The sequence below is a fragment of the Eublepharis macularius genome, chromosome 9 (genome assembly GCF_028583425.1).
Source record: "Eublepharis macularius isolate TG4126 chromosome 9, MPM_Emac_v1.0, whole genome shotgun sequence".
Lineage (NCBI taxonomy): Eukaryota > Metazoa > Chordata > Lepidosauria > Squamata > Eublepharidae > Eublepharis > Eublepharis macularius.
The window spans coordinates 42,582,044-42,605,115 of record NC_072798.1 but is presented as its reverse complement, the minus strand read 5'-3'; the positions used below and the strand labels follow the sequence as shown (position 1 = coordinate 42,605,115).

At 43.0% G+C, this 23,072-nt stretch overlaps 1 protein-coding gene across 1 annotated transcript in view; it reads right to left on the bottom strand.

The window, feature by feature from the left end:
• Positions 1-23,072, bottom strand: part of GRIN2B (glutamate ionotropic receptor NMDA type subunit 2B) — a 304,269-nt gene that overhangs the window by 164,521 nt on the left and 116,676 nt on the right. Inside the window, exon 2 of the mRNA XM_054988703.1 lies at positions 15,439-16,037. Coding sequence (XP_054844678.1) covers positions 15,439-16,037 — 599 coding nt within the window. The remainder of the gene's footprint in view (positions 1-15,438; positions 16,038-23,072) is intronic.

Genomic DNA, 23,072 nt, shown 5'->3' with positions numbered 1-23,072 from the left:
TCTTGGGTTGTATCAAAAGGGCCATTGCATCAAAATCGCAGGAGGTCATAGTCCCTCTCTATACTGCCTTGGTCAGGCCACACCTGGAGTACTGTGTACAGTTCTGGAGGCCTCAATACAAAAAGGATATGGACAAAATTGAGAGGGTGCAGAAGAGAGCAACGAGAATGATCAGGGGTCTGGAGACTGAGCCCTACAAGGAAAGGCTGAGGGTTTCGGGAATGTTTAGTTTGGAGAAAAGGAGATTGAGGGGGGACATGATTGCTCTCTCTAAATATCATTTGGAGGAGGGCAAGGAGCTGTTCCAGTTGGCAGGCTTAAATTACATGCAGAAAGGTACCGGCTGGATATTAGGAAAAACTTTTTCACGGTCAGAGTAGTTCAAAGGTGTAATCAGCTGCCTAGGGAGGTGGTGAGCTCCCCTTCACTGGCACTTTCCAAGAAGAGGCTGGATGAATATTTGTCAGGGATGCTTTAGGCTCATCCTGCATTGGGCAGGGGGTTGGATTAGAAGGTCTGTATGGTCCCTTCCAACTCTGATTCTGTGTGATTCTGTAGTTCGACTTTAAGTAACTTGCTCCATTCATCTCTTTCTCTTTATAGGTTTCACTCTGGCAACTCATTCAGTCACCAAGAAAAATACTTGAGGTAGGAATTAGCATATTAATGAAGAAAAGTCCTTAATGAAAGCATAAATAGATAGAGAAAACTAAATGTAAGGCAATTGAAGAGAATCCCAAAGAACAACAGGAAAAAATAATTAAGAAGGAATGCAGGAGTAAAGTTTAGAACAGAGATATGTCATTTGGCAGAAGATAGAGTGTTATAAAAAGTTATTTAAGAAGGAGACCTGAAAATCTCAAAAGGAAGGGGGTAAGGAAAATAGATGTTAAAATAAGGTTTAATTTTCCTATGTGTGTCTAAAAGAAGAGAGGAGAAGATAGGAGGGAAAGAGAGAGACATACGGAAGAAAGAAAGAAATGCAAATGAATGGTAGAGGGAACATGAGAAAGGAAAATCATAGTATATAGTAGGCACCATCTTGTAAACATAAAAGCCACCCCCAGGAACCGAAATGTCAGCATAGCAATGCATACTTTCTTTCATTATGAATATTTGCCTGATATTTTTAAAAGATTGGGGGGGGGGGGCTCTTCTCCAGAATGGTCTCTTTAAGGCTGTATGAGTAACTGCCCTTGGGAATAGTCTATTAAAAATATTACTGTACTACTGTAATGGTAGGAGCACAACCTATCCCTTGCACCCTAAAAGTCCTGAAGATTTCCTGGAGAACAATCATGTATCAGCAGAGGGAAGATCATCTTCAATATATCCCATGAATGAAAAATAACCAGAGGGAAAAGAGCGACATTGTGTCTCTGCCCCAATGCACAGCTCTTCCAAGCTGAATTTTGCTTTTGTAAAAAACAAACAAACATGGACACTGTTGTAGCTGATCAGTGCTATGATGTCCTTAGAATAGTTTCATTAGAAGAGTTTCAACTGCTGAGGTCAAAGAATGCAGACACATTGCTCAGGAAAGGGAAGCACATCCTGTTATTTCCATGCTCAACTACTGCTTATTTTGGCATTATTGTATCTGGCTCAACTGGATTACTTCATTTTTGGAGGGGATAATTCCAGATACCTTGAAGGAGGTGGTTTTTAGACTTGTTTGATTTTATGGTATTTCTATTATTTTAGATGTTTTTTTAATAGTTTGCTCTAATATTTAATTGTATGTACAGCTATTAGCATCCTGCTCTTGCCAATCCAATGCTGTAATGGCACCAACCACGTTGTCGCCTAGGAAGAGGACTTCCTGCAACTCCTTCTCTTCCAGCGCTGAGCCACGCCTTCACCGTAGCCTGGTCCTCAGTGCCAACCCAGCCTGCAGTGAGTCTACGAGCTTTCATTGTTTTTACATCTGATTTCACAAGCCACCTTGGGTCCTTTTGGAAAGAATGTGAGAATATAAATAATCCTAACATCTGAGAAGAAAACCACCAATGTGGTCTACAAAGAGGTCCTTCAGTAGAAAAAAAAAAGTTGTACATATTTTTTTACTTTATTTCTTGCACTTCAATCCTTTCCTTTTAAAAATCTCCTCGATAAATGTTACATTTCAAAATTTACTTCATCAGTTTTTGGCATCAAAACACTTCGCTTTATTCAAACACCTTTGTGAAGCTTGGGTACTATGCTATTATACTACAAAACCAACTAAAAACCCCCACACAAACCAAAAAATGTTACACATCCATAAATATTATAACTGGATTTAAAGTAGTGAAATACTGTAGCGAAGCATGGGTATCAAGCTAGTCTCTAATATATAAAAGGCTAACCATGTTGCCAACAACTCACTTTTTATCCCCACATATGTGCAGTATGCAGTGCATGTGTAGTGCACAGGTAAGAAGTGAGTGGGGGCAAAACGGTTTGCCTCCCTGCCTTCCCGCTGTCTCAGGGCTTTCAGAGGCCCAAGAAGACCCGGACCAGCAACAGGAAAACCCAGTGCATGGCACCGAGCCTTCCCGTTGCCAAGGAGCCTGCCACTCATCACCAAGGAGCCTCCTGTGGAGGGCCTGTGCGGCCCAGCAGCCCGCTGTGGTGCAGGACTGTCCAGCCCAGCAGCCTAGCACGACACGGGGCTGTGAAGCCTGCTGTAACACGGGGCAGTCCAGCCCAGCAGCCACTGAGGCATAGGGCTGCCCAGCCCAGCAGTCCATTGCCACGCAGCCTGACCTGTTGCAGCACGACTTGGTGGCACACTCCACCATGGGGCTGCCCTTCCCATTGCAGCACCAGCCAGCTCGGACAGGCCCATTGCAGTGCTGCAATGTAGGGCTACCCAGCCCGTTGCAGCGCAGGGCGGCTCAGCAGAGGAGCGGCGGAAAAGTCACCCCGCTGCTTCACTGCTGCCCCCTCTCGCCCACGGGCCAGCTAATCCACGGGCGAAAGGGGACGACAGTGAAGCGCCCGCTTATCCACTGCTCAGCTGAGCAGGAAGAAGGCTTTCTCTCTGCCCAGCTGATCTATGACCCAACCCAGCGACCCACTGCTGGCAGCCCACTGCAGCATGGGGCAGCCTGTCCCACTGCAATACCAGCCAGCCTGTCCCTCCAGAGGCCAATGCAGCTGCAGGAAGGCCAGACAAGCTGTCCCGCACTGTTTTCTAGGACCCTTTTTTAAAAAATGGGCTCTGTTACTAGTTAACAATATTCTTTTTGGAGAATCTGTCTAGTCTTTATTCAGTTGATCAAGAACAATATAAGGCCTTAAATGTGTTCCAGTACACTAAGGGAAATCAGAATTCATGTCTGAATATAATAACAGTTTATGTGCATACGCCCTTCTGGACAGATTAGTGCCTACTCAGATGAGTGAATAAAGTCAGTGTTATAATCCCCACAATGCAGTCGGGGAGCTGGAGCTGAGAAGAGTGACTGACACACAGCCACCTGGTGGGTTCATCGCAGCAGTAAGATGCAAACCAGCGGAGTGCTAACTTGCAGCCCAACTACTTAACCACCTCCCTACACTAGCATATACCATACAACATAACCTTATTTTTAAAAAAAATAATTTATTAATAAAAATTGTACAACATGGCATCAACAATACCTGCTCAAAACAAAAACTGACAATAACAAAATAAGCAGCCTTACACTAGATAAATAATGCAGGAGATAAGTATAAAATAGCCAGCTGAATAGATTGTCTTATAATTAGGAAGCATATACTTGGCATATACAGAGTGCTCAATGAAAAAAAAGGAGGAGGAAAAATTCCAAACTACAGTGTTCAGACAAGGTAAGTTATCTTTAAAGTTGATAAATTTATTCCAGGTTCATTTTTCCAAGCCCAGCAAGAAAAGCATTCTTCACTGAATATTCTATACGGTCAGAGACTGATTGTTTAAAACTTAGGCAATTTGAATTAATTATGCACAAAAACCCTCACAGTTGAATAATTATTTGAGAGCAGAACTAATGCATTGATTTCACACTGTCATAACTTAAAATTGGATGAACTGTTTTTGTTCAGATTTTTCAAAACATTTGCCTCTGGCTGAATAAGAGCATGAGAAGCAGCAAAGCTGCAGAGTGAAGCAAAAGTTGTTGAGAAAGTTATATGCTATCTGAAAACAGACCTCCAGAAATAGGCTTGACCTACAAAGATTTTGCCCCCCAAGGTGGTGAGTTTGGGTATCTAGATTTTTAATAAAATGAATGGAGTTCTGTTATTGGCATCAGATATCTGCTGGAAAGATAAAACCTCATTTACTGCATCTACTTCTCTTCTTTCAGCCATACCTGCCTGCCTCAATAGCTAATATTGCCAAACATGTTTTTACCAAATCAGCCCAGCATGTGATCTGTCATTTCCACGTCATGTCAGGAATGACATCATTCCTAGTGCGATGCAGAAGTGCTCTGGAGCACATGGGAGCACACTGTGAGGGTCCTTAGCTTGTTCCTGAGCATCCCCCCCCCGCCATCACTCACCTGGCTAGCAAAGGGGAAAGGTGGGGGAACAGGCCTCCTGGGCTTGCTCCTGGGGCGGCGCAACAACTGCCGCGAGAACACACCCATGCTACACAGTGGGCCAATTTTGGCCCCAAACAAGGTCAATTGGCCCACTGCGAAGTACATGTATGCTCCTGGGCCTGCATGATGATGTCATTTCTTGAAGAATACAAGTAAGGTGAGTGCCAGGTCCCCCCCCCTTCCCTCTGGGACCTTGAAACTCTACCACACGGGGGGGGGGGACCAAAAAAAACCCCCAAATCTTGACTGTATGGGCACAAACTGGGAATGAACTGTGCGTGATTCTGTGCTTGGCAAGTAGGTCATTTTAATGGCCAACCCATGAACCTGGGTTAGGGTTGCCAGGTTCCCTTGCCCTCTGGGTGGGAGGGAGGACTTACCTTCTGGTTGCCCCCTGGGATTCGCCCCATGCTGGCGCTATGATTTCTCTTCCAGGAAGTGGTATCATCATGCAAAGCAGGGAGAGTGCATATGCACTTTGCAGTGGGCCTATTTGGGCCCCAAATTGGCCCACTGTGAAGCGTGGGAGCACTCTCGGGGTGCCGCGATGACGTCAGTGACACTGTCACGCTGGCACTAAGAGGATGCCTGGGAGGTCTATTCCCCGTGTTCCCCCCACCCCCCATGTAAGCAGCGGCGGTGGGCAAAAGGTGAGAGCGGAGGATCCCCCACCCCCACTGGGAAATTGGGATCCCTACCCTGGGGGATACCTATCTTCTTTTCTGGAGAGGGAGAACATTTAATTGACCACCTGCACAAGGACAAAAGTAGCCATTAGATGCAACACATTTACCAAGCATAATGCAGCCTTGACTCTGTAGCACAAACAGCTACTGCACAAGCACAAAGCTGCTTAGCACAGCGTTCAAACAACACTAACAACACTAAGAAACAACCCAGCAAGCACACTCAGCTTGCTTGTAAACGACTTTGATCAAGTCTGACCATTCATGTTGAAGTTCTCATATCCATGGTTACAAGTACACAAGACTGTCACTGTTTTCATCTGTGAAATGTTGTGGTGTATAATGTTATCAGGGCTGAAATATCCTGGAATTCCTTGCTTAAAGGTTGTTAAAGGTTGTTATATCAGGCTAATCTAGGGTTGCCAAGTTCCCTTACCCTTCCAATGGGAGGGGGGACCTGGCGTTCACATTTGCACCATCCTGGGAGTCCTCTTCGCACATGCACCCCTGTGCCTGTGTGATGATGTCCCTTCTGAGAAGTGATGTCATTGCGCAGATGCGGGGGTGCTTCACAGCAGGCCGATTTGGGCCTTAAATGGGCCCAATTCAGCCTGTTTGGGGCCCAAATTGGTCTGCCAGGAAGCACAGGAATCCTCTTGGGGGTAGCATGATGACATCACTCCCAGGAAGTGATGTTGTTGCACTGCTCTGGGAGGCCCATTCTCATACCTTTCCCCATCCCGCCCCCCGCCAGCCAGGTGAGTGGTTGCAGAGGACGGAGGATGAAAACAGGAAATCTCCCAACCCCCACCAGGGGACCTGGGAACCCCAAGCTAATCCTCTACAACTTCTGTTTTATTGTTGCATGTATTTTCACAGGCAACAGCATTAGAAGCAGACCACTGGAAAATGGCAGGAAGTGATTTGTGCTCACACAGATATGGTGAGATTGCGTCCAATTTAACCATCCCAGTGAACACATCTGAAAATAAGAGAATTAAATGGGTTAGTTAAAGCTGGCACAAATTCACCCCAACCCTGTGGGTAGTGCTTCACAAGAAGGGCTTTGCACTTAAAAGGAACCTAATATACTAGTATTTAAACTGGATTTCAGGTTCTCAGGTGTCACTTATAGTTTTATTCCAAACATTATGATTTGGTTTTATTTATTAAGCAAAGGGAGTACATACAAATTACCAAAATGATAATTTTAGGAAGGGGCCATGGCTCAGTGGAAGAGCATCTGGATGGCCCACAGAAGGTCTTGGGTTCACTCCTCAGCATCTCCAGTTAAAAAAGGACCAGGCAGTAGATGATGTGAAAGACCTCTGCTTGAGACCCTGGAAAATCACTGCCAGTCTGAGCCTCTACTGACCAATGGGCTGATTCAGCATAAGGACGTTTCATGTGTGTGGCAGGGAAGAGGGTGAAATCTGGGGCAGAATGTACACCAAAATGGTCACTGCATCTAACTGGAGTCAGAATGAAATGGGTTGTTTTCTTGCAGCATGTATTAGCAGGAATGAGATAATTTAACCAAAGTATCTATTTGTGCACACTTACGAACTGTGACCACAAAGTAGGCAACATTCTCTTACAAACCCAATGTAATACTGAAACCATTCAGCAGTTTAGGATCACTTGCAAACTCTTAACCTGCACAGGATTTTTTTTTTAAGTTAGAAAAATGTTATTAATTGAATTGGTATTCTGGCTGGGTGCTACAGTTGACACCTCTGCTGTTCGCACAGAGTGCCCTGGGACTTCCTAATGATTGGGTATATTGTCTGGGCCTCCCCTCAGGAAAGAGCCACTAGGGGACGCACTGATTTGGCCTCCTGTCAAACCAGATTTTTTAAAAAGTGAAATTGCATCAAAGGAAAAGGAAAGAGCTCCACAGTTGCTCTGGGAGCCATGGCAACACAGCAGTTTCTATTTTTATTGCTTGAAATATAGTAAGAACATTGTGGGGAAGGGGAGGAATGTCAATTAAGGAAATGGAAAACAGGCATGCATGTTCTTTCATTAATCTAATTCTTTTACAGGACTTTGACACGGTAAAATTATCAGCAGTCAGTTACTTAAGTGACAGAGGCGCTCACCATTTTCACTTTATTATTCTGCTGTCGCTGGGCAATTATTCATCTTCACATACCAGCAAATGGTTTATAGCTCGCTGGATTCCATATGCATTTGCCTCTCAAAAAGGAGACAGCTGTGTTTCAGTTCTATGACATCCTCCTGCTTTTAGTCTATGCTTCAAAGGATACTTTGGAGGAAATATTTTAGTTAAATTTTCAACTGACGATAATGTAACATCAAGTTGCATCTGACTTAAGGAACCTCATGGAGTTTTCAAGGCAAGATATGAGCAGAGGTTGTGTTTCTTGGTGGCCCCCTATCCAAGTATTAACCATGGCCACCCTTGCTAAGCTTTCAAGCTCTTATGAACTCAGTCTAAACTATTCAGACTGCTACAAAATGCACATTTGCAACTGTGAATTACATAACATAATATATTGGGAGTAGAAAGACCTGTCCTAGTAGCATGAGAAATTTAGAAGGTTTAAATGAGACAAGGAATTATTTTGTTGTTGTCTACACTGGGAGACAGAAAAATATAATTCACATTGCTTCAGGAGGAGTCTATATAAAAGGGCTTGGGGTAGGTCTCAGCTTTATTCAGACCACTAATTAGTGCATAGTGTTCTGTAGTGTTCTTCTTTGCCGTGATGTTTCCATGGCACATCATGTTTAAGGCAAGCAAGCACAGTGGCACGATTAATTATATCCCAATCTCTGCATGCCTACAAGAGTGACATCTTTATCAAGACATACCACTCTTGCTTTTAAAAGTGCCTAGAGATGGGCATGAACTGAAATACAAACCAAAATTCAGCACGAACCAGGCCGGTTCGTGGTTCGCGAACCAGCAGTTTGTCAGAGCCCATTTCTGACAAAACACCACAAACTTTAGGCTGGTTCATTTGGTTCGTTTTTTTGGTTTGTCACTGCCACCGATCAATCAGTTTCCTAGGCAACAGGGGATGGGCTTCCTGCAGACCTTCTGCTGACCCAGAAGTGGCCTTCTGCTGATCCGGAAGTGACCTTCTGCTGGCCCAGAAGTGGTGATTCGCTGGCCCAGAAGTCACATTTTCATGAACCAAAACAAACTGATTCGCGAACCGGGGCAGGTTTGTGAAAGTTCGTGGTTTGTGAAACGTGACGAACCACATACTGCACGATTCGGGGTTTTTCCGGTTCGTGCCCATCTCTAAAAGTGCCTCATGCCATGTAATCCTTATTTCTGCTGGGTTACAGCAGCAGTGACAGAAAGTGCACACAAGATTGAGCTCTCCTTTGTCCTAAATCTTAGGGCAATATCTCTACTGTTATTTTATGTATTTAATAACATTTATATCCTGCCTTTCTGCCCCCAGAAGGGCCAAAAAGTTAAAACACACATTTTAAAACCAATTAAAACAACAACATATAATTACAACAAATAAAACAAGAACAAAAAACATACAAAGAAATAAAAAATAACAAAAATGGGCACAAAGGAGACGTCACTGAAGGTATCTCAAACAAAACAAGTTCTTCACTCGCTTAAGGAAGACAACAGAAGAGAACGAATGGAATTCCTGGGGAGAGAGTTCCAGACTTTTGACCGAGAAAGCCCTCTCCTGGGTTGCCACCCATCTAACCTCAGAATCTCTGTTGGGTTAAGCACATTTCAAGCAAGAAATTTTTCATTGCAACTCACACACCTTTTCTTTGTAATTAAGTAGAAGGTATTGGATAGTTTTTGCAGGAGGGTTCTAGTTCTAGGAGAGTTTTAAATATAGCTAAGATGAAGCTGGAGATGGGACACTGACGTTGAAGGCATACACACAATCATGATTAGTGATCTCTGAGGCCTTGGTTAAAATTCCCCCAAAACTGAGAAAGCAATTTAGCTATGATTCAAATACAAAAATGGAAAGTCATACCAGAACTCTGGCCTCTGTCAAGGCCACACCATCCTCAGAACACCACGGCAAGGGGAAGACCAGTCTGGCTCCAGCCTCATTAGAGAAGAAGCACCTACAGGAAGCTTTCTTTTACCCTCCCTACCAAAAATAACTATGCTTCTAGCACCAGTTGCTCTGGGATTACAGACATGAATGGACGAATAATATATTGTTATAATCCATTCTGAAGCACCTGGGCTACCATTTGTTGGAAAAGCAGGTTATAAATTTTTAAGTCTGCTTAATCATGTTAAATAGTAGTAGTAATTGATGCAGTTGCAGTAATGGTAGTTGTGGTGGCCTAGCACAAATTATATGCCCTGCCCTTCAGCTTTTCCCAGACAATTTAAAGCACAATTAATTCTAAACTGCTCCTTATCTTTCATGGGAGATCTTTAAGGCAATAATTCTGTTGTTGTGGAATTGCTTATCCTACCAGTGCCCAAACTGTAATACTCTATCAATGGGGGAAAGCAATTTTCCTCCTGCTAATGCACAAAGATGAGTGCAGTATGGAAAATGACTGTGAGAGCATTGCAGACACCCACTGGATAGTACCTGTGCCATCACCAATGATGAATCCTCACACATATCCATATCCATGTGCCAATTTGTGAACTTTTCAAGTATTTTAACAATTACAAACTAAGCAGATGGCCCATTTAAAATGGGGGGGGGGGACTCTAGCAAATTCCACATAGAATAGTCCCTTGTATAGCAGCAATGCCTTTGCACTGTGTGATGCTTTAGCTTTATTTGTCCGTTGTGTTTTTGAAGGAAGTTGACTTTCCCTTCTTGAGCTCTGCAGTGCGTATCTCCCCTGATATTTAATAAGCACCAAACACGATCCACTGCAGAAAGTGTATCCAGCACTGAACACCTACCTCCCCATCCATTATGGTGGGGGGGGGAGATATGGATTGAAACTGACTGTTGTTTGGAGCAGGCATCTAGAGAAGGCTACCTCTGTCTAGGCCAAGATGCAAGATCTATCTGTTCTAGGGTTGCCAGGTCCCCTGGAGCCCAATCTGGAGGACGAGGGGGGGGGTCATGGGGAGCGCATGTGGAGGACTTACCTCAGGCGGATGATTTCCATCAAATCAGCCCCATGCAGGGTCCTTCCCTTCCTTGTTGCACCAGGAATGATGTCATTCCTGTCACAACAAGGAAGAGGTCCAGAGCTCCTGGGGTCATTCCCCACACTTCCCTCCTCCCACCAGCCAGGTAGTTGGGGGGGGGGGCGCGGAGGCAGGGAGCAGGGGATCCCCAGCTCCCACCAGGACTGGTAACCCAATTCTGTTCAAGCATAGACCAACCAACCACTAAGTAAGGTGAACACAAATTCTGAATATTAAGGTTGACTGTGCTATGATCCATCTGTGAACGGAGAGAGCCTGGCCCCAAACCAGCTCCGGTTGTGTACAGCTTGACTTCACAACATTTAGTTGCCTCGGGTGCACATACATATGTACTTCCCCATCAAAAGATAATCCAGGCTGTTCACTGCAACTCAAATTAACAGACCCATGTAACACAAAGGACATACATGCCCCTTAACATGGAAAAAATCAACATTATTCATTGTCATTATTATCATCAATATCATCATCTATATGGAATATCATTTTACATGCCAACTAAAAAGAGAGATCCTTTCCCCAAGGAACCAGAACAGGGATGGAAAACGAAAACAATCCACTCTCTTATTGTTCCCATTTGTAAAGTCTGTGATAATTCCACAATTGTTCCTCATTCCAATGCTTCAATCCATTTACTGAAATGAAAACTCAAGTGTGCCTCCTGCAGCTAAATAAGAGATTATTAAAACCAATCAGTACAGAACTCATTAGTAACTCAGCAAACAAAGTCATAATGGATATAGCCTAGCATTCAGAAGCAACTTTAAACATGGCCAACCCCAAGGAGCAGCCTTGGGTTTACATGACTGTAATAAGAACACTCCACATACAATCTAGCATTTGTGAACAGCAGAAGAAAATACTGACATGATATGACCCTTTTACAATGTCTGAAGTTGCTGATTTGGCCCAATTTTAAAAGACTTCCAAAACAGACTTGTAGGTTTCTCTCTCTCTCTCTCTCTCTCTCTCTCTCTCACACACACACACACACACACACACACACACACACACACACACACACACACACACCATAATGTACCACCTTTCCGCTCTTTTCCTACCCCTTGACTTTTAAAATGACATGTTTGGCACATGGCTTCAATAGTAACAAAACTGGGTAGGAGAATAAGGACTAGACATGGGCACAAACCAAAAAAACCCCTAACTATGAGGTTTGTGGTTCATGGATTTTCATGAACCAGGAACCAGGAACTGGCAAAGAACTGGGGCCAGTTACGAACCAGTTTGTGGTTCATGGTTCATGGGGTTTAAATACTCTTTTCCGGCCACTTAACAGTGGCAGGGAAAGGGGCATTTAACAGTTTAAAGGGCCCTTTCTTGCCTTGAAAGCGGCAGGTCCCTTTAAGCTATCAGCTGGCAGGCGGCAAGGGGGACCCCTCCCCTTGCCATCTGCCAGCTGATAGTTTAAAGGGACCTGCCCGTGGCAGGGCCCTTTAAACTGCCCAAACCCCAGCCCCAGCCCCAGCCAGGGCCAGATCTAGGGTTGCCGGCACCCAGGGCAACCCTAGTCTGACCCATGTGTGTGCTGTGCGTGTGCGCGTGCACTCCCAGCGCTGTGTGATGATGTCATTTTGGTGATGTCATCACATGGGTGTGGAGCGGCAGAGGCAGCGTGCAGGGCTGGGAAGCCACCCGTACCATTCACCTCCCCGCAGGCGAATGGTGCGGACAGCCTCGCAGCCCCCCGCACTGCCTTTCGCCTGCCCCGCAGGACAGGGAGCGCGCGGCAAGCCAGCCGTCCCCTGTCCTGCGGAGCAGGTGAAAGGCAGCGTAGGGGGCTGCGAGGCCATCTGTGCCATTTGCCTGCGCGCTCTGGCAGCTGGCAGCTGCTCCCGGTGCCCCCTCCCTGGTGGTGCCGGGGGCAGACTACCCCCTGCCCCCTCGATCCGGCCTTGGCCCCAGCCCCACACTTACCTTCCCCTGCAGCGCACAGCGTCCTTCGTCTCCTCCAACATGGGGGAGGAAGGCCATTTTCGGCCTCCTCCATCCCTCTGTGGGTCTGCAGGGTGGTGGAGGAGGCCAAAAACGGCCTTCTCGCCCCTCAAACGGCCACCACGGCAGCCATTTGAGGGGCAGGGAGGCCGTTTTTGGCCTCCTCCACTGCCCTGCGGGCCCACAGAGGAACAGAAGAGGTCGGAAATGGCCTTGTCGCTCCTCAAATGGCCACCACATTTTTGGCCTCCTCTGTCCCTCTGCAGGGCAGCAGGGCAGCGGAGGAGGCCAAAACCGGCCTTGCTGCCCCTCAAATGGCCATGTGGTGGCCATTTGTGGGGCAACATGGCCATTTTTGGCCTCCTCCATCCCTCTGTGGGCTTGCGCAGGGGCAGAGGAATCCGAAAACGTCCTTGCCATCCCTCACAGGAGGAGGCGGGGGAGACCGCGGGCCGCAGGAGTCATCAAGGTAGGTGTGGGGCTGGGGTTTGTGGGCCATTTAAAGGGCCCTGCTGCTTGCAAGCTGCAGGAAAAGTTTAAATGGCCATTTCCTTGGGGCCAGTAACCAGTTTTTGGAAGTTCGTAGAAAGGAGCTTCCACAAACTGTGGTTCGCAAACCACAAACCAGCCTGGTGCGTGCGTTTTTTTGGGTCGTAATTGGATTCGTGCCCATCTCTAATAAGGACCCCTCATAGCTTGCCGGCACCTCTGTACTAGCTGTGTATCTGTAAGGCCTCCTGTTTATATGCTTTTTATGAGATAACATATAACTAGGTTCACTTACAAGTTTATCTTGTTGACTGATCTTTTTGCATTGGACCTGCTCTCTCTGATACTGTGCCATATGTGTGGCTGTTTTCAAAACCATCAAGGCTTGCCTTCTCCTATTTTCTCTCTAGTAACATCATGTGATATGACAGTGTCCTGTTTCTTTGCTCCCACTCCACTCCATCTAGTTTGTAGGGCACAACATGCAATTTGGACTGCAGACATTACTAGATGGGGAGAGGAAAAGGCCAAGATCTATGGGGCTGCTGCTTTGGATGGCAGCCACATGTGCCATAATGTCTGGGATTATACCGGGGGGGGGGGGACAAATACAGTTACTACAGTTACATAAAATTCTACTTTTTTAATTGAATCCCAAAACTCCAGTCTGAAAATTTATCTTAATCCAGGGTTTCTAACACACTGATATTCTATACATATGAGTCTTTCCATGATTTTCTGAGAAGTGCATGCCACAATGGAAAATGACTGTGTGCATAAGAAGCGATAACCTCTCTTACAGTACCATCCTAAGCAGAGTTGCACCCTTGTAGTCAGTGGGCTTAGAAGGGTGAAACTCTGGTGAGGAAAGCACCACCAGAACAGATCATGAAGTTTCTCTAAATAGAGGGCTCTAGATCATTGCCAGTAAACATAAGGACTGCCATTTAGAACCTGGATCCAGGGGTGGGGGGGACTAAGATGTCTTACATTCTTACCATGCAACAATAAAAATAAACTTTTCAGTGGTGGCAGAAGCAAGAAATCTCAGGAATTCTGTAGGAAACTAAGCATGAACTCTCACTCTTAGCTGAACCTTTAAAACATATCCCACTGAAATAGAAGGGACAGGTAACCTTCCTGTCCCTTCCCTTATTTATTTACTGCTTTCATTTCTCTCCTGACATTCTTCCATCATGAAACTCCAAGTGATCTTTGGAATTCCTATGCAGACACTCATTTGACGCATCCCTGCGTTGCTCCAACACGCCTGCTGCAAAAAGTACCTTCCAACCTTACCTTGCAATAAACAGCCAACAGCTGCGCGGTGCCTCTTGAGTCAGGTCTCACCCTCCCATAGACCAAGTATAAGTCACCCACTCACGCATGAGAACTTTTGCTTGCTACTTCGTGGGACAGGGAAATAACAGTGATATCCTGGCTCCTTTCAATATGAAATTCTGCCTGGCTTATAACTTACGGCTTAGGAATCTCTTCCACTAGTCTTGTCACATTTGCCTAGAATACTACCAATCCTGCCAATTCTTTCCCTGATCCCTTATCATATTATTTTCATCAGGCTTGGCCAACTGGATTTTGTGAAGAGACTGCGGACCTCCTGCTATCACTTTGCAACCTTTTTCTCATTTTCATCAGTAGTTGTATTGTGGTAGTGTAGCATTTCTCCCCAAGATCAATTGTTGCCTTAGAACTTATTTTGAAATTGATGAAATAAGCATTGGAAATGTGAGTGATGTCAAGAAGAGACTGCATACCAGTTAGAGTATTGTAATAATAATGGTGTAATAATAGTGGCATCAATAATATATGTCTCAATGGGCTTAGACTGGAGTAACTCTGCTTAGAATTTCACTGTCAGTGTATTTGGGATTTGAATCATTATACTGTTTTAAGATTGTTTATGACTTTAAAATTTGCAAGCCACTTCGGATCCTGTGCTTCAGGAGGGAAGTGACATATAAATATCCTAAATAAATAAATATCTGCCCCCCCCACCCAAACGTGTTGAAGCATTCTCTTTCCTGCTCCAATTAACCTATACAATCTCTTTACTCCCCAGCAATTTACTAGACTTCAACTCTGTGGAAATGAAGATTTCCACAAATGGTCAAAAAAATTAACTCTTCCTGTGAGTGCAGCTCTGTCAGTTTTTTAAAAAAAAGCTTTCATTATAAAACACCCACTGCTTTCTCTCTGCTAAATCTTAACAATGGCCTTAATATTCATACATTGCAGAATACCAAGACAATAACATATGAATAATAAAACAGCTTTCATCCTTAGAAGTGTGTACAAACACATTAATATAATGCTATTATTTCTATTTCCTGTTGGCTTTCATATCACCAAGTACTTTGTATTCATCATTCTGAAATGATGTTCGAACTATTCTTGTGTTGGCAAAAAAGAAAAAGCATGTATGAGAAAACCAAGTCATTATAAAAGTCTTCTCATTTACCCAGCAAATTGGATCCCTCTGGAAATGTTTGTCCTTATGCCTTCAGCATGGCACATACTTATAATGATATTTAGAGTTCACCAGTAATCATCATTCCACATATACCATGCTTATTTCCCTTACCTATTCAGTGTGTTAGACTGGTAGATCCTCTTGTCCTGCGTATTGTAGCAACTACTCTTAAACTCAGGAATGAAGCCGTGCACAGAGAGCATGTCAGAAGCAGCCGTGGTTATTATGGCTATTCCATCTTTCACCCTGTCACGAAGACCATAGTCCCACTCATCATATGACACAGAGATAAGTCCAGTGGGGAATTCAGAGGGCACTGTGTCTGTATCTCCAGCTACCAAGCTGGGCACAATCCATGTGTAATCATAGCCAGTTAGACCCACAGAGTTGGCCACCTCAAAGATATAGGTGGCCTCTTCCTTAGTGCAGTAAAGAAGGATGACCGGACTCTGCAGTTTTTTAAGCTGATTCTGGATCTTTGAGTCTCCATCATCCAGAGACATGTCCAGCAAAAGAACCTCTTCTAACTCCCAGCCCACAAAGCTGTTTTCAATAGTGCTGCGGACTTTGTTGACAAAGTCCTGATAGCCAGGAAAGTAGGTAGTGACAATGGAGAAGATGTACCAGTCATATTCTTCCATGATGTTGAGCATAACAGAAGCTTGCTGTTCTATTGATGGGCCAAACTGGAAGAACATGGATGATTCATCCTGCAAAGAAAAGAGAAAGAAATTGAGGTCAAAAGATTATAAGATACCTACAGTATTAGGCATGAAAAAGAACTATATGGTGTTAGCTTGTTCTGTGTTTAAGATCACAGCTATTTTAATACTTACAATTATGCATGTATTATTAATAATATGACTTAGCATTTATATGGCATTTCATGTACATTATTAAGTGTCTATAGCACTTCATGTACATTATGTTGTTGCAATCCTTCCAACAACAGCAAAATATGAAGTGGGAGCAACATAAGATATTATCAGCACATTTGGTCATCTTCAGTGTGCCAATGTGATGTAACAGTTAGTGTGTTTGGACTAGGATCTGAGTAGGCTTGCCAACTTCCAGGTGCAGCCAGGAGCTCTCCCAGAATTATAATTAATCTCCAGACTACAGACATCAGTTCCTCTGGAGAAAATGGCTACTTTGTAGGGTAAATTTTATAGCATTACCTTGCTGAGGTCCCTCCCTTCAAAGCACACCCTCCCCAGACTCCACTCCAAATCACCAGGAATTTCCCAACCAAGAGTTGGCAATCCTAGATCTGGGAGACCCATGTTCAAAACCCCACTCTACATGGAAGTTTGCTAGGTGACTCTGGGCCAGTCACACACTCTTGGCCTAACCTACCTCAGAAGGCTGTTGAGAAGATAAAATGAAAGAAAAGGAAACACTGTAAGTCACTGAGGTCTCCACTTGGGAGAAAGGCTGGGTATAAATACATAAATAAGTAAATATTAAAATCCTGCAATAAAGGTTGATAGGACAAAAAACAGTTCAACAATGTGCCCACAGAATGGATCACCAGACAACAACTTCCCAAACCTTGCCCCAGATCATCCTACACAATCTAGAACACAGAGCGTTGTAAGCAGTAAAGAGGTGCACTGAGAAAACATATTGCAGAGAAAGCATCACCGGTTGCAATTAGAGCTGTAAAATTTCTGGAAATTTTGATGCTATGAAAAATTGATTTTTTTTTCTTTTTCAGAAAAAAAAACCCAGAAATGTTGGGGCAAGTATATGCAATACCTACTTTCCTATTATACCAAAACTTCTTTTACTTATTTAATAACATGAAATGCATTATTTATAAATTAACCAGCATATACAATTGTACTATGAGGCATATTTATGGAATTTCAAAGTATAAATATCTTTATTTTCTAGGTGAAAAATTGCTAATATACTAGTATATTGCTAATATACTAGTATATACTATCTACATACTAGAGAAAGAATTGCAAACTGCTGCACCATTTACTATTATGGCATGTTTCTTTAATTTTTGCCATCTGAGAGGTAGGAAAAAATAAAAGTTGAAGATAGAAAACAAATTATGTAGTAAATGAAAGTATTATTTGGACAGCAACTGTCATACAGTCACTGTAAGTAAGACTGCCAGTATGTTTGATATTAAGCTAAACTTTATAACACTGAAAACACTGAACTTTTTAATAATGCAATATCAAACACATATTAATTTTTGTCAAATTATTTACATTTAAACAAAAACATCTTGAAAATATTGTACGTATCTACAAGAGGGTTTTTTTTAGTGCCTCCCAAATTTTCCAATTTTTCCATATTTTTCCATATTTTTCCAAATTTTCCAATAGTTCTCTGCCTTTTCATGCTATGTATTTGGAATGAGTTAAAAATTTGCTTCCTGACAGCGGTTGTCAATTAAAATTGAACCCAGACAAAATGGAAGTGATGCTGGTTGGAAAAGTAGAGATTTTGAAGGACATTGTGCTTCTGACCTCTGATGGGGTCCAGTTGACCCTGGCTAACTCAGTTAAGAACCTAGGGGTTAAACTAGTAGACCCAGCACTGCTGCTAGAGAAGCAAATAAATGCAGCTGCAAAAAAGGCCTTCTCCCAAATCAGACTAGCCTGGAAGATGGTCCCCTTACCTTGACGCAGCCTATATGGCCAACTGGATTCATGTCACAGTGACATCGAGACTAGTACTGCACTCTTCATATGTCTCTCCTTAAAGTTAACTGTGAGGCTCCAGCTGAATGCAGAATGCTGTAGCTCATTTACTCTCAGGAGCTAGATGGAGCATGCATATCACTCTCATTTTGCAGTCAGTCCACTGGCTTCCCATCATACCAGGCTCAATTCAAAGTCATGACTATCACATTCAAAGCCCTTCATGGCCTCGGCCCCTCATATATGTACGACCGCCTCTCCTGCTATGTTCTGCCACGGCAGCTTTGCTCATCCAAACAGGGCCTTCTGCAGATACCACCCTGCAGTTAGCCAAAATCACAGTTGTTCACACACATGCTTTCTCTGTGGTGGCCTCCACCTTATGGAATGAACTCCCTGAGGAGGTCAGGAATACTCCCATTCTCCTGGCTTTCTGCAAACTATGCACAACTGAATTATTAGGGAGGGCTTTCTACCCAGAATATAGGACTGTGCCATAAGAAACAGTTCAGAGGGATGCTTTGGTAGGGACAAGGACTATATGCTATGCTATGGGATACTGTATGCTGATGCAGATAGGTGCCACTAGGGAGCTTCCCCATTGCTTAACATGCTATGTAAATTAGATATGAATTGTTTCAGAAAGATAAAATAAATAAATATATTCTAAAAAAGAAAACAGTCTAAAAGAGAAAACCGGAAACATTGAAAACAAGTTTTTGTGGGGGAGGAGATTCGTATTTTTTTCCTCATTTTTACCCAGGTCCTCACATCTCTAGTTGCAATCAAGACAGGCCACATCCTGCAATGGTTCTATCACTTCCCTACACCTACACCCCCACTCTCCTTCTAACCAGTCTGAAGTGGGGAGGAAACTCAGGAAACACTGCTTTGGCAATCTAGTATAGGCCCAAATGGGGGTAAGTTTGTTCAATTAATCAATAAATATGTAGTAAACAGCAAGACCCAGACCAAGAACCAAAGCCTTGATTTGGATATGACATGTGTAGGATACCTGGCCAATTCACCAATCACTGTATCAATTCATGCAGGAAAAAAGTGCTTAACTACCACCGTTAATCATTTTGAATGTTTTCATTGACTCCGAGGGTAACAGTATATAGCCCCAGTTGAATATAGCCCACAGACTTTATATTACTTCCTTTTGTGTACATATTTCAGACACTAATCGTTCACAAAACATAAGCAATTAGTCTCCTAATTTGCTTACTTCTACTTTCATTCTTCCAATAAATGCAGATGATGTGTCTAATAGCAAAGCATCCTGGGCCACAGATGGTATTCAGAGGAGGTGAAAGCATTTTTCCAACCCTTCATAAGCAGTCCAGCTTTCAATTTAGCACACCACTCCAAATGCTTCAAAAAGTGTTTGCAGTAGGATCCTAAATCAAGGGAAGGATCAATAACGTAGCACTTAGACAACTTATTCACCAGCTTTATTTTCCATCCATGTTCCCCAGCCCCCCTCTGAGTTACCAATTCTGGGTGACAAACATCAAAATAATGTGAGAATAAGGCTTTAGTAACCTCTTGAATTTGAAGCTATGCTGCTATAGATGACCACTATGCAAGGGTGTAGACTTCGCAATCTGGGGGAGGGGGCTGGGCCAAAGGAGTTCCGATGCTAGGTCTATAAGTGGCATCATAGGGAAGGGCCTCCATTGCCACTATCTATGGAGGCAGGGCCACAGAGGATTTAAGGAGGGGCTCTCCAGAAATTTTGGGGAGCCAGGCACCCCTGAGCACCCCCAACAATGCTCCTGGGCTAGGCCAAACCTAGGAAAAGGTGCGAGTTGGCTAGTGGTTATAGTGGTATCTCAGTAATCTCCTGTGTCCAGTTTTTGAAATTCACGTTTAGGATAGTTTCTTAAAAGATCTGCAAATATACATACCATGTGCATAGGACAAATTAATGGTCACAAATTTAATACAGAAAAGCCAAAGGGGAACATTTTTAAAGTTTTCCTGGACATTCATTTACAAGAGTCTTGTTTCTGTCTTATTCATAAGGGTGACTGGAGTATTGAAATCTACTAAATTATAGCATTGCATCTTCATTTGGTAAATGTATGGCTGAAGTCTCTGAGCCAGGGCAGAATACAAAACAGTCACTGTACACTCAATTCCTGAGCAATGAGTTCAGAGTAGTAGCAATCATCTTCTCACTTCAAACTCATATCCTATAAGTCAGTATAACCACATTTTCAAATAATATATATACTATATTATTTTATTTTGAAATAAATGTGCTTGTTACTTTATTTTGAAATAAATAAAAAAGAATCTTGGACATAGTCTAAATATTCTGGCCTGTACATGTTAGATGTTATATTTAGGTCCTTGGCAAACGTGTGAATGTCTGCTGGGATAGGCTTGCCTGGTTTGTGCAGGCAGGGTGTAATCCTTGTAGTTTCTAGCATTTCAAATTTGCCGAAGTGTTTTATAGGTTTTTATTCAAACAACCACCATGCAAAGTAAGCCACAGCGCAATAATACTATTATATGCTTGAAACCAATTCATGTTAGCTGCAGCTGCCTAGATGGTGAACAATTGTCAATATACACCTACTGGCTACTTGATCAACTCTTTGGAATGTAGGCATTTTTAAAAGAATGCTTAACAGGCTTGCTGGGGCCATTAATTAACTTTAAAAAGGAACTCATTCAGCATCCACTTCAGCAAACATAGGAAATCATAGGTTTGAAGAAGACACAATATATCTAACAAAAGAATCCCCAAATCTTATAGCAATGCATTTGCTGTAGTTTTGAAAGTGCTACTCAACTTGAGTTTTTCAGTTTCTTCTCTGGAAGGGGATGAGTAGCAGAAAGAGGAAAAAAATAGGAATGCATTCAGTATGTGTTTCACATACCTTAGCACTTCTGTATCACAGCTACAGTATGCATGCACATAAACACAGAGAACATAAAATCCAAGGGGGCAGGAGGAAGAAATCCAAAGAAAATTAAATCATGCTGAGATCAGTGGTAACAAAATGCTTACCAGTGTTTTTTTTTAAAAAATTCAGTGGGATTTAAATGTCTAAATCCAACTTCCATCCATTTTCAGTATCCTTCTCAAAATAGAGATCTCCTTCCATCAGGAGGGAGACAGACGATCTTTGTAACACACATCTTCTTGTAAATCCTAGAGAACTTCTAGCCCATCCACAAAATATCATGGAAAACTGTACTGGGCAGAGTTAGTTACTATTCTAAGAGCCATTGTGATTTTATTGCTATCATTGTACCAACAGGTTTAGTTCAAGCAGAAGACTTAGGATTCTTCAAGCGAATCCATCTTGCTATCTAGAAACTAATTTGCAGGAGTCATACAGTACTATATGTGTGAACATGTGCACGACCGTGTGTGTTTTATGTGCCATACAATACTCTGACCCATACAGAAATAAAATGCAGACTGAACTATGTACACATACTTACAAAAATGCTTACAAAAATTTAATTAATGATATAATTAAAATAATTAAAAAGATAAGAAAGTGACCATTCTGCAAGGCAACTGTCTCAGAGAATGTTCACACCATAACAATATGCAGAACAGATGGCTAGTATACGGCAAGATTTACAGTCACATCAGTTGTAAAAATCTATACTCTAATTTAACACCTGTGAAGCTATGATTTCAAGTCTGAAGATCCATTCCACTTCCTTCCTGAGTAGCACCTTATTATGATGACTCAACACTTTTTGAATGATGTATTATTTCAGATCCCCTGGCAAAGTGTGCAAAATATAACAGGATCTCTAACTGAAACATAATAAAAAATCATATTCCCGATGCACCAGCGCTCGTTCTTCTCTGCTTTGACTGTGTTGCTGTGGACTGCTTTTTTGCACTTTTACTGACAGAAACCACGGCTTGACAGCTAGCATTGAGCAGTTGCCTAGCAACCCCACCCCCCATGGCCACTGAGATCTCAGAGAGTATTCATTTCTCAAAGCTGCAGGTGTTGCATCTACTATTTTGAGGGGTTTTAATTCCTCCTTTTTAAAAATTTCAGACTTTTCTGTAATTCTAGGACTATCTAATCAGTTGTGGGGTCTTTTAAATTCTCCCTTGTGTCCTCTTCACACACTATATCCTCTTTCCCTCACCCTGGCAGTCCCAAGTTTCTCTCTCTTTTCTCTGATCTTCTTCCCACCTGTCAACCAACCTACCTTTTATCTACCTCCTCCACTCTTCAGTTTTATTTTTACATTTATACCCCATCTTTCTTCCCAATGGGGAACCAAGGCTGCTGACATTGTTCAACTCTTCTCCATTTTATTCTCCAAAGCAACCCTGGGGCAGAGGGTAGGCCAAGAGAGAGTGACTGGCCCAAGATTACCAAGCAAGCATCATGGCAGAGGGAGAATTTGAACCTGGTTCTCCTAGATCCTGTCTAATTCTCTAACCACATCAACACGCTGGCTCTCTAAAGAAATCCTTGTAACTGGATTTTGATACATTAAGAATTCAATCCTGTGCATAACTTCTGGTGTGTCAGCCCTACTGAGCACAGTGAGATTTTCTTCTATTTATTAAAATACGAATCAACCTTTTTCTGCAAAAGAGGGGGCTGGGAAGAATTTCTACAGTCAAAATGAATATATTACCAAAGTTGACTTTTATATTCCAAATGTTACCAATTCATATATATGAAAGGATTTTTAAAAATGGCAAAAAATGATTAATAATTTTGTATGGGGAGGAAAGAATCCAAGAAAAAGATTTAAAGTGTTACTGGATGAAAAAAAATAGTAGGCTTAGCCGTACCAAATATCAAATTATATCACCAAGCAGTTGCAGTAGTCCATGTGTCAGTCTGGACTAGACATGGGCACGAACAGGGGAAAAACCAAACAGGCTGTTCGTTGTTCATTGCCGTCAACGAACACAGACGAACAGTAACAAACATGTCCCGTTAATGAACATGTTCAGTGTTAGTTGTTCGTGGGGGCTACAATGGCCCCCTTGGGACTTAGAGAGCCCATATTCACAGGGAGATTTCAGCAGGCTGTCCTCTAGCCATCACCCAAGTTTGGTCAAGATTGCAA